The following is a 13,210-nucleotide window of genomic DNA, read 5'->3' on the forward strand; positions in this document are numbered from 1 at the left end:
TCATCAGAGAGTTAATGGTGAACTAAAGTTCATTAAAAGTTTATTAGAAGAATATATATATGTGTGTGTGTTTGTTTAATTCAATCATTTTAATAATCTGTATTTTTTTTAATTTACCAGAAACTTCAAAATAAATTCTCACTGAAACCTGTTTCAGCATCTCTCTGCCACCAGCTGGTGAGAGGTGTGTGACCTCAATTTGAACCTGCCCACTGGAACCGGTACTGAAAGCATACAGGGGCACTGTGGATATGGAAAATGAAGCGGTCATACCGGTACCGGCCTAATAAGGCCCAATTTGGCCTGACCCGACCAGGACCTGTGGATCAGAGGCTTTAGAACAATGATTTAGTCGTACTGTTACACACCTATTAACCCCCCACCCCTCCCCACTGGTCATTCTTGACCTACTTGCCAAACATCCCCACTGCACCTATTATCTGAAGAAAACTGAAAATCCCGTTTTTGAATTGGCAACAATACAAGTCAAAACTGGAGAGAACTTGTATGAATGGGCAGCTGTGGATGAGTGGTTAGAGCAGTCGTCCTCTAATGCAAGCGTTGGGGGGTTAGATTCCACCAGCAGTCACATGCCGAAGTGTCCTTGGGCAAGACAGTGAACCCGTCATTGCCGCCGATGTGTGCCCCATTGTGTGTATTGGGTGTATGAATGTGATAAAGCACTGTTTAGTCTTTGTACAGATCTAGTAGAGTGCTGTATGAATGGGTAAATGAGGACACAGATTGCAGTGTAAAGCACTTTGAGTGTCTTGATAAGAAAGAAAGGTGTTATATAAATACAGTCCATTTACCATTGACATATGTAGACACGGGAACATGGCATTGAAGTTGAACCCAAAACAGCACAAGTGCCCCCTGTAGGCTGGATGCAGAATAAGTAATACATCAATGTAACATAGATGAATGAGACATTTACACGTACAATTCAAATGGTTCATACTTTGCTATTGTATGTTTAAATATTCAGTTTTCAAATATGTTTACCAGTAATTTCTTTATATTTTGCAACTTATAACCCTGACTTTGTTTGGGGGAGTAGGTGGAACATCCCTAGCAGACTCTGGCAGCTCTAACATGGCAGCTCTTTTTTAAACCAGATATTTTTCCAAAAAAAAAAAAAAAAAAAAAGTTAAATGAGGATGCTTTGTTGAAGCACAGTGTGTTTGTTCCTGTTTATACTGGCACTGCAACTGTTCTCCTTTTAAATAGCATGCCTCTACAATGAAAGAACAATGTTACTTAGCGACAGTAACTGCACCAAAAAAGAGCTGTACTCTAAAAGAGATCCATTTTTGTGCACAAACATAACTTTATAGAAGCCTGTAGATTTTAACCTGCTTGCAGACTCTTCATCAAAAAAAATCAACCTGATCAGATTTTATTAGTATGAAGACGTAATGAACTGATGCATCTAGAGTGGATACACAGCTTCTCTGTTGATCCAGCTGCATCGTGCATGCCTGGTAATCTTCACCGGTTACATGTTATTGTCTCCATCTAAACCTAAAAAAATTGAAAAACAAAAACTCCCAACAACATCCTGAAATTTTTGTTTCGATTACGACCTTGCTTGTCAAATTTGCGGGGAAAGAAAAGAACCAAAATGTCCCAGAAAGTTTTTCCTTCAGTTCAATGTATTTATTGACCTGTCAACTCTTGGGTAACTCCATAAATTTAACTAAAATAATAAAAAGCATCGGAATGAGAGAAGTTTATCAAACTGTACAAAACCAATCCAACCATCTGTTTAAACTCTGCTTGGACATCATCCTCTTGAGTTTGTCATTGTCTCTGTCAGTGTCTCTTCTGAGCTAAACATGTTTTATCAATGTTTGCACTTCATGGTGGTTGTCTAAACACCCAGCAGGCTGGAAGGCTGTGGATGGATCGAAGTCCCTCTGGAAGAGTTGAACACAGTGGATGTGAAAAATAAAAGGATTCAAAATCTATTTCTATTTCTGTGAAGTAGGCAGGTTTTTGACAGAAAATATTTATATTTTACACCTACATACACATAACAAATTCATATTTTTGTCTCTGCAGTTTTAAATGTGACCCATGCGATTATGTGTGTTCCAGGACCAGTGTTGGATCCAGAACAAGTACTTTTGTTGATCTTTCTCCTATGGTGAGATTTATCATGAACGCAGATCCTTTAGGTGTTGTGCCACCTTTATTTGACCTCAGTTTGGTATTTGAAAGTCATAATCCCATGAGTCTGGGAGAATGAGAGGTACTTTAAAGTGATATATGGGAGTTGAATTTGATTTTAAAGCTTTCTCCCAGGAGTGCAGTATTATGGTATAGTCTCTGAATGTCCAGTACCCGTTCTGTACCCAGTTATAATGGGAAGGTCAAAAGTTATACAATGTCTTTGGATGTCTGGGCCATTAGTTTCTTGACAGCCATATAATGTACCATATGTGGTTTTTTTTGCTTTTACAAAAAGTCTTTCTTAATATAATCACTGTCATGTGGTAATTCTTTCTACACCGTGCATTTTTAATGAAGTGGTTCCACTCAGTGAAGTCAGAAAGTATCGATCCGGATGTCGTCCGAGCTCGTTATGGATTCTTTCATAATTACTCCCGGTTGATTTCTCATAGTGACGTGCAGAAATGTGCAGAGATGTGAGAAATTTGCTGCAGGTTCTTAATGGCAGCGCCTTTTGTCTGCAGCGGCGCTCTGCAGCTGCCTCCGTCTGTGGTGGAGGCACAGAAGAGAAGCGGGATTGATGCAGAGCTCGCCCCGCCCTGAATCCCGGTCCTCCTCTTCCCCATTCCGCTGCGATCGCTGCTGCTGCTACTGGTTGCTAGGAGACCACATCCCAGGCACAAAGAGAGCCCAGCTGGTGTGGACCGGTCCGTCAGAAACCACATCCTGTAGTGGGTGGGAGAGCTTACTATCAATGCAAGCCTTTGGTGTTTAAAAAAAGACCGTGTCATGTTTGTTACCGGGATAAATTCCCTCACTGAAGGTGGAACATTTCAGACTTTTAACTTGTGTGTTCTGCAGGATTTTGGATTTGTGAAATGGCCACTCATCATGTATGTTGCTCCTCTTTTTATCCGTCCCTCCTTTCTCTGCCGGTGTTCTGAACCAAATCGTCTCCATTTTCCTCTCGAATGCCGGTGCTTTGCAGTTTAATCAGGGATGGGTGGGGCCACTAGAGTCAGGCTTTTCATTCTTTTTCTCACCAATGGGGAGTAATTGTACCCAGAGTCTATTTAAAAAAAGTGCCAAATCTGCTCTTTCTGCCTCTAAAGGCTACTTACCTAATTGCTGGAAGCCATTTTGTATTCATTAGTCTTTGCTGGAGGTGTCTGCATGGAGGCTGATCTGCACTTTGCATTTAAGATCCAGGTCTTGTTCTCTTGAAAAGGACTTAAACGGGAGGTTTTCATCTCATCGAGGGCTAATCCAAATACCATTTGTGAAAATTGTCAAAGCTGCTCAATAGATCTGCAGCCACACGACTATGAAAAGAATGTCTTTACAAAAATAAGTTTTGGAGCAGAACCACAGAGGAAGCAAAGTGGATGGTTTCCTTCAGCATGGAATTAATGCAGCTGCAAATTATTCAGGGAAAAGGAGACACGTTCAGGGCTTTGTATGTCTAAAATATGAGTGTTAACAGGCAAGAAAAGGCTGCTTTTCTCTGTTATCGGGGGGTTTGCAGTCTGCCTGCTTCTCACCGCGCTGCAGACGAGGTTGTCATGGCAATAAGCTCCGCTGTGATGGATTCAGTTTGTCACAATGGCTGTAATACGCTGAGTGGGCTTTTTGCTCTGCCTTACCTGCCCCCTTATCTGTCAAGAACCCACTGCCTACTCACACACACACACACACACACTGACACAGACGCTACAGAAAAAGAGGCTGACGATCAGACTCAGAGGGGTGTGGTCCGAGTGATGAAGCGTCTGATTCAGACATGGAAGTCTGTCTGAATCAGCTCAGTCTTCCTGCATGAAGATCGTCAACAAGTGAGTGTAACCTGGGAGGATGAGGAGGAGGAGGTGCAGATTATCAAGATGAAGGCCTCATCAGTCAGCCAGATGGAAGGCCTGTCTCTTTAGAGTGGGAGTCTGGTGGTAGGGGGATGTTAAAGCAGGCACCAGCTGCTCCCCCATGACTGTGCAGATTTTACGCCCAGATCGCCTCATCTGGGCTCCAAATGCACCTGAGACACTTACAATAAGACAAACGCCCTGCTGTTGCCCAGAGGTCAAATAGAGGTCAGACTGATGGAGCAGAAATCTCCTTTGGAGTCGAACAAAAGTCACAGATACTCCAATTTAATTTAATTCCTAGCATTCCTTAAAGGAAATGAATTCTGCCTCTCCTACCAGTTTATTTTCTGTCTTTGAAGGGAGCTTGTTGCTCCAAACAAAGACAAAAGCAGAATTTTTGTTTTACACATTTATACATGTCTGTAACAACTGGACAGAATGAAATTTTGCTCATGATTTGGTGAAATATTCCTCTCGTATCGATTTGAGTCTGTGTGGGTGTTTTCCCTAATGGACTGCAAAAAGCTTCATTTAACAGCCTCCTGCTCAACCTTTTCCATCTAGTTTCTTTCATCCAAGCTCGGGCTCCAAAAGGCAACGTTTTTAGTTGAAACTCGGATCTGCAACCTATCAGGAGTATAAAACACTGCTGATTTTCCATAAACTGTAGGACTTCAGGATTTTTTTGTCCCTTGTCACGGAGCCAAAAGGAAGAATTGGACATATTGTACCCTCCATCAGTCTGTTTGTGAATTTTGCGAGCATAACAGCAAAATAAATGAGGTTCCATCCATCCATCCATCATCTTTATCCGCATGTTCATTTTTGGGTCACAGAGGTCACTGTGCCCAAGTCCAGCCATCACTGTGCGAGAGACGGGGGACACCCTGGACAGGTCTCCAGTCCATCACAGGGACACATAGAGACAAACTAGACAGCAAACCATTCACTCTCTCACTCACACCTAGAGACAATTTAGAGTTACCAATCAATCTAACATGCATGTTTGGTCTGTGGGAGGAAACTGGAGTTCCTGGAGAAAACCCACGCATGCACGGCAAGAACATGCAAACTCCACCCAGGATTAGATCCGGCGACCTTCTTGCTGAGGGGCATCAGCTTTACCAAGGGAGGTGACAGGGCCTTTTCTGTAGCAGGACCAAGACTTTGGAATGAGTTACCTCTGCTTGTCAGACTGGCCCCCTCCCTCTCGGTTTTCAAATCCCGTTTAAAAACTCACTACTATTCAGTAGCTTTCAACACCAGAGGATCTGTGTTTTGAACCTGTACGCTCCACACTGGTTTTTCGTCATATTTATTATCTGCATCAATTTTATGTCTATATTTTTGATTTACTTCATTTTGTATATTGCTTCGTGTGTTGTCTGTTGTTCTCTCTGTACAGCACTTTGGTTGGCCTTGTAGCTGTTTTAAGTGCTCTATAAATAAAATAGTATGATATGGTATGGTATGGTATGGTAAGTGTACCACCGTTCTGCCTTAAATGAGGTACCAGCTTTCATTTTGGTGTGTGGCTGCATAGGCGTAAGAAAGGTCTTTATCAAAACATGGGTTGCCAAGTCAAAATCCAAGATGGCCACCATCATATATATGTAAACCAGCCACCCCATTCATTTGAGGAAACTATACTATTAAGCAATATAAACTTTATATTCATTAATTCATTCAACCTTTATTTAGACAGGTTAATCCCATTGAGCCTCGGGGACTCATTTACAAGAGAGACCTGATTTTAACAAAGAAAGATGACAACAGTGAGTAACATTGACAACAATAGACAGTCATAAAATAGGCATAGGTATACAAATGTAAGTTTCTCCTTTTTTTTTTTTTACAAATCAAAACAATCACAACAAACTAGCAACCAAAAGGACAAGTTTCCTCAAATGACTGGGGTGGCCAAAGATTAATCTATGGTGGCCAAGGCCACCAATGGCCACGCCCTGGCTCCAACATTGTACCTGGTAGTAGACAAAAAATGTCTCCCTCCACTCACCAGGATCCATCACTCTGCGCTGCCTCAGACAAGTAAAAAAAAAAAGTCCCTCTGTTCTTCTCCACAGTGTAACTCCTACCTGCTTGAACATCTTGCACCAAAAACATTAAGGTTTACTTTATTCTCTGTTCAATTCCAGTCCAGAAAAACACTCATCTCTAAAACTACAAACATTCACTATTCAAATCCCTCAGTGACGGGGGACATCAGTGTGTTTAACTGTAGTATTAGATTTAGAGTTGAGCAGAAGCAGAACTGTCTGGTTTCTATCACTCCACAACAGATAAATATAAATCAATTTAATGGATTAATGGCATGCTGACTCAGTGAAGCGAGACGTACATCAATCAAATGTTGGTTTTGCAACATTGAATCACTTCACTTCTGCAAAGTTTATTGATTTGAATATCCATTTAAACATGAAATGGATTTCAGCCCATAAATTTCATCATTAGTTTGTGTTCAGTGCACATTTCAAAGGATGTGTTAAAGTACGAGCCAGCTGTCTGTAGGAAACAAGTTGGTTGAAAGCATACAATAATACAATACAGTGGCTGAGGTTTCTCATTTTATGGACAAAAAGGTGCATTTATTGTCCTGCTGGACTGCACGTTGGCTTGAACTTCTAGGTTTGTGCTTAAATTTATGTGGAGACTGCTCTAATATGTGACCCACTGGCTTTTATACACCCGTCTGTAACCTTTTGTCCTGTCCATAACTTCTGATCTGCACAAGATACTTCATACATGCATCATCACTAGATGGTGTGGCATGTAGAAATTTCATCACCCTGACAGCTGGTGAGGCACAGATTAAAGGTGGGCATGAAGAGACAGGGCCAGTTTTCTGTTAAGACATGAACAAGTGGGTACCTTAGCTCTAATGTCTGCATAATGTATTAAAAGCTGCTGAAAAGAAACACAGCCCCAACATACTCTGAGTGCAAACACGTCAAATAAGTTTTTTGTTTAGAACTTTGGCAAATTAATTTCTGCAGTCAACCCTGTCTGCCTGTTAGCATAATATCTCACGAACCACAAGATGGATCATTTTGGAGTTTCTTTTTGACCCCTGTCATGGGGTGAAGAGGGGACTTGGAAATACCCTCTGTCCATCCTGTGAGCTATCAACTTCCATTTTGGTGTGCAACTACATCCAAGCTTTAGGGTGCATTCACACCAGTCCTGTTTAGTCCGCTTTAATCGAACTCTAGTCCATTTGCCTTGAAAGTCCGGTTCGTTTGGGGAGGTGTTGATGCGCAATCGAACTCTGATGAGGACCAAAACAGCGAACTCTGCTCCGCCTCAATACCTAGGTCTCGGTTCAGTTGACTTGAACTGGGATGCGGTTCGAATGCACTGTGAATGCAAGCGGACTGGAGACCGTTCCAAATGCAGGAAGTGGACTACAGCGCAGGGCATTATGGGTAAATACAACCAAAACAAACATGCATTTCTCTTACCTCATACGAAGCCGTCAGCCACGTTGTGCGACAAACAACATTTTCCACGGTATTCTGCCTCATCTTCCGCTCATGCTGAGTCCATTGTTGAAAAATGTTTGTTTGGCACATGAGCCACAGACAAAATGGAAATCCTAAAACCACTAAAATTTGACGCCACAAATGTCTTCTTCAGAGATTTTCGTGTCGTTTCCTTCAGTACTTCTTGGTGCAGCACCACCACGGGGGTGGGGGACAGGTTGGCTCGATTGACTCAGTGCAATGTGAATTTGAACTGCACCAGCTGACAAGTAAACAAATGTTCTGAGCTTTGGTCCCCAATCGAACCAAGTCTACCGGACCATCAGGTGTGAAAACAACCTAAGATGGGGTATTTTCAAACATTAGGTTGCCAAGATGACCACCATATTTTATATATGTAAATCAGCCCCCCCCCACCCCAGTCATTTGAGGAAACTATAATTTTCTCAAATGACTGGGGTGGCCGAAGATTATTTTATGGGGCCCGAGGCCACCTTTTTCCACCCACTGGCTCCACCATTGCACCTGGTGGTGGATAAAATTGCTCCCTCCTCTCACCAGGATCTGTCGCTCTGCGTTGCCTCAGATAAGCAAGCAAAAAAAGCCTTCCTCTGTTCTTCTCCACAGTGTAACTCCCATTCTCTAGAATATCTTAAAACATTAAGGTTTACTTGCATTCCTGGTTCCATTCCAGTCCAGAAAAACACTCGTGGTAAACCACAAACATTCACTATTCAAATCCCTCAACAACAGGGCCACCTGTGCATCGCTTGTTAAGTTTGACATGAAACTTGGGACAACAAAACTCCAGATTGTATAAATAGTTGTGGATTCATACTTTTGTCTTTTTTAGATATACACAGTAGTAGGTTTAGATTTGAAGCAACGCAGATGCTCAGTCAAGCCCAAACCCTCTTTGTTTTGATGTTTTTGTAGGATTCCTTATTATTCGTGAGATTAAAGAGATTATGAGACAAACTCTTGTGTGTGAGATGATCACAATCCTAATTCTGAGTAGCGATTTGGCTAATGGAGATTAAGGTAGCAGTCTGTTAGACAAACACTCAATCCTTTTAATCAGATCAGATCCTAATGCTATTAAACATGGCCGTTTTATCCTCCATGCAGCTTCCCAGCTCCTCTCTGTCTCTCCTCCAGCTCTGCAGGGGAAGAAGCTCTATTAATGTTTCCATCTTATGAAAACCAGACTTTCCTGGTAGTTGTATGTATCTAATCTAATAATGAAAGCACAAAGTAACTCAAGTGTGTAGCCTGAGAACTGGCCTTGGTAGCGTCTGATCCCTGGAGTCAAAACATGTTTGCCCCCCAACAGAGATCGGACCAGCCTGTATCCGGGGGGTTTGCGGGGTTGTATAGTCTGCGTACAGCTGTTGGGATGCCACGCCAGCAAGTCACCACCACACACTTTTAGCTTGTCTAGCAGGATCTGGATTCATCACGGCAGCTGGTGGGGTGGAGTGTTCTCAAATTATCAGCAGCAGCTCATAGTTTGGATGTGCATCACAAAGGGGACCGTGATGCATCTTGACGAGTCTGGCCCGCTTCCAAACGCAGGCCGTGAACCCTCCAGAGTCCAGCACAGCGGTTCGGTTACATTAGTAAAGCAATACATGTGAGTTTATAACTCGGTGATACAAGAAGACAGAATTCCAGCAGGTTTGAAAAGGCAAACAGGAAATCTGACTTGGGATGGAAGCGGCTTTCACACCGAACGGCTCTAAACGGGCGTGTCGGGTTTTATAATGGAGACTGGTGGAGGAGGTGTGTCCCGAAGACATCTGTCCACTTAGTAGGCCGTATTGGTTGGACAGCTGCTGAGTGAATGGATCCAGGGGAAGGAAGTTAAGTCATTTAAACGCTACAGTAAAGGTGCAGCATTATCTGCTTCGTTTGGGCTTTTGTGTTTGTTTACATGAGAAGTAGGTAAAGACATGTTGGAAGTAAAGTACAACAACCTGCCTGAAAGTGAAGTCTGCGAGTTTTAGATCATGGATTCCTCCACAGGAGGGTCTGGACTGTGGAGAAAGAATCAAACTACAAGAGCCAAAAAATGTGGAGCTGCTTTGCAGAACAGCAGCTCCAATAAATCTGAACACCTTATGTTTCAGAAGAGGCAAGCTGCCAGTTGATGGTCATCACTCAGCATTTTAGCTCCTACCATCATTTATGGGTATGCATACACATTTTAAGTCATCCTTTAAGTAAATCAGCAGGACATTGCTCCTGATAAAAGAAAATAAAAATTCAAACCACAGATTCTGTATTTTCTTTCAGGTGTTAATTCATGTAGGACTTACCCTGCTGCTGCTGAAATATTCATTTTTCTAACATGTTTACCTGTAATTAGTTATTTCTTGTGTGACACCCTGATTATGAGTGGGAGAGGAGGCGGGGCTTAAAGTTCCACATTCCCACTGCACAGACTCTGGTTCCAAAAATCAGTGGTGGGTACAAGTATTTTGTTACTATACTTAAGTACATTTTTTATGCATCTGTACTGAGTAGAGTTAAATGTGGATACCTTCAACTTTTACTCCACTACATTTTACATTAAGTATCTGTACTTTCTACTACACTACATTTCTATAATGCGTGTCGTTACAAGTTACATTCACGTTGCGTTTTTTTTTATTTGTTCGTTAATTTGAAAGCAACCAATGGTGAGAGGGGAGTTGGTCCATTGAATCACTGCAAAGTGGGCAGGTAACGTTAAACCCGCCTTCTAAAAGAGCTGGACCAATGACTTATATTCTAGTATATACACGTCACTGAACTGGGAGCACCCACAGCACCTCTAACACATCCAAAATGGATTCCACCTCAGAGAGTCAACCAGAAGATATGTGCCACCCATGGCCTTATTGAAAGACTATTGAAAAATAATTGAAAGACAGTTCAGTACAGCAGGACAGATTTTCTCCCAAAAGAGCCAGACTGGACAAAAAAACTTTGAAAACCAACTTCTTCTGAAGTTGAACAAGAAAATCTTGCTGCAATATTAAAATGTGTCAGTTCATGGGATGTTAGGAGACAAGAGATGTCTCCAAATGTCTCGACACTCAGGTCCAAGTTTTAAAAATGGTGTCAGAAAGTTAAAATATTGTTCAATATTGACCCATTACAAGGTTAACTAGACAGTATTTTAACTAGAGTTGATGACAAACTGGAGTTGTACTGATCAGTGTCTGTTCCTTTGTTAGGTCTAATGCTAATTTTTTCAGGCAGACAACTTTTACTTAAATGTGTTTACTGCAGTTAAAATAACACGTTGAAAATTTTTATTTAACACAAAGCAAAATCAAAGGTATGGTCATTCTTTGCTTAATGACATTTAACTCATCCCTGAAATTCTGATGCAGAGAATCACAAGTCCAAGTGTGAACTGTGTCACAGAGTAAACACAATAAAAACATGTATTATCTGCAGCATTGTTCATTAAAATGACACAATACTATTAATGTATTACAGAAAATATACATACGTTGGACACGCTTAATGATACTGTAGACCATTGCATTAGGTAGTACATTCAGCAAATACTTTTAATACTTTAAGCATTTTTAAAAGTAAGTACTTATTTACTTTTACTTAAGTAAAAATGTTAATGTGGTACTTCTACTTTTACTAGAGTACATTTTTGTCTGTTTATTTGTACTTTTACTTAAGTGCAGTGTTTGCGTGCTTTCTCCACCCCTGCCAAAAATACAAAATGGCAGCTCACGTAAACCGGGTCCTGCTGGCTTCAATTTGGTCTATTAATATAAACAGTCTGATTAACTTTTAGTGTGAATGCGCGCCACTATAGTATCAATATATCACACATTAATATGGGGATGCTAATATATTTTTGATATATAGTGTTAGTATCTGGTAATAAAAATAAGAAAAGGAGGTGAAAATTGTTAAAGGCTTTAATGAGAGGTATAAATTAATAATGTTAAATGGTGAGCACAATGGGTTGAATAATACGGTGTTATTGATTGTCATACAGTGGTATTGATAAAGTGTATAGAAATGGTAAAGTAATAACGTTTATATGGTTGAAACTGCTAAACGCTTTGTTATGAACAAGACTTCCTGCAAAAGAGTTTATTTTTAATCACACCGTATAGTAATTTAATGAAAAGCAACACTTCAAGCGTCCTCAGCTCACTTGGCTTGCTACTGAAAAATACATTTTCACATCAATTTGTATCAAATGTTACTATTCTCAGCAGTTGTCTTACAGCAGATGCCAAATAAAAGCTGACATATAAGCTGGTGTGTGTTAAATGTTGCAGATAGTAGTATTACTGTTATAATCATGGGGTTGTTGCTGAAAAGTATAGTTTTTTTCAAACGATTGGGGTGGTTTGTGAGGTGGCCGAAGATCAAGCTATGATGGCCATGGCCACCAATGGTCACCCACTGGCTCCGCCATTGTGCCTGGTTGTCCAAAGCTACAAACATTCACAATTCAAACCTCTCAGCGACGGGGGACATCGATGTTTGTATCATTGAACGTGCTGAGTCCAGAGTCTTGAACCCTTTAACATTCTGTGCTCTTCCTCCAAAGGTTACCTGCCTTCAAGATTTTTTTGGCGATGATGACGTCTTCATTGCGTGCGGACCGGAGAAATTCCGCTACGCTCAGGATGACTTCTCACTGGACGAGAACGGTGTGTTAATGTAACGTTCAATGTTTCATGTTCATGATTTAACAAGTTAACTTGGTGTCCTAACAATTACTGTGCAGCTCCTAGAGCTGGTGTTAGCCAAAAAAAAAAAAAAGTAAACCATCAGAATGTTTAAAAAAAACACTGCTTTTCTCACATTATCTCACAATGTCAGGTGAAAAGGAAAAATGAGCTCTGCATGCAGGACGCTGGCAAAGAGGCTGCGAGAGACGGAGTTAAAGTGGTCTGTTATCAGCAGCTGGCAGCAGGGACAGAAAAAGGCTGAGGCTGAAGAGCCATTAATCTGTCCGGTGACAGGTTTAGGCCAGCTGATCTGCTGGTGCTGATACTGCGGAGAAATCAAGGAGAGAAAATGTAAAAAAAAAAAAAAAAATCAGGATCTCTGCTCACTGCAGACATGAAAATCTTATTTTTATCAGTCCAGCCCCATATAACGTCCTCTCCTCCAAACATGCAGCGTTTTAATCTAACAGGATGCTTCCTCCGTCCTTTCTCTTTCCACGGAGCTTCTCCTGACTTCATAATGATCGTGTCCTTTCCCGTTCTGCACACTCCCCTGTGGACCCGAGCTAAATTGTTTCATTTTGTCTCTAACCGCGGGCCAGCTCCAGATGAAATGAGTCCCGAGCATCAGTCAGCCTCGGTGGAGCTGGGGAGGGAAATGCATTCCATGGACATAATATTAGGTCAGCTGTGTACCTACAGCTTATCAATCTGGAGGGGAAAACAAGCGCCCAACCCTCCCCACAAAGATACAGGAAAAAGCTTGACATTCCTCTGTAAAAACCTAGAAATCAGATGCATAATAAAGATATTTTCCTTTGTTCCGTGCATTTTTCTCCCAAACTGATGTCTGTCCCTTTTTACGTTAAATACTAAACTATGGGTTGGGGGGAAGAGCTCGTGTGCAACATGCAGGATCCTGACTGACAATCTCTGAGCAGACCAAACAGCCTGTCAGTCTGCACTGTCAAAGGTC

General features: G+C 41.5%; 1 protein-coding gene across 1 annotated transcript in view; it reads left to right on the forward strand.

The window, feature by feature from the left end:
* LOC119420310 (neuronal migration protein doublecortin-like) overlaps positions 1–12,227 on the forward strand; it is a 37,395-nt gene extending 25,168 nt beyond the window's left edge. The window contains exons 3-4 of the mRNA XM_037687698.1: positions 2,101–2,123; positions 12,111–12,227. Of these exons, the coding sequence (XP_037543626.1) occupies positions 2,101–2,123; positions 12,111–12,227 (140 nt within the window). The remainder of the gene's footprint in view (positions 1–2,100; positions 2,124–12,110) is intronic.
* Positions 12,228–13,210: the final 983 nt, after the last annotated feature.

Source organism: Nematolebias whitei, chromosome 14 (assembly GCF_014905685.2).
Source record: "Nematolebias whitei isolate Nwh7 chromosome 14, NemWhi1, whole genome shotgun sequence".
NCBI classification, from domain to species: domain Eukaryota; kingdom Metazoa; phylum Chordata; class Actinopteri; order Cyprinodontiformes; family Rivulidae; genus Nematolebias; species Nematolebias whitei.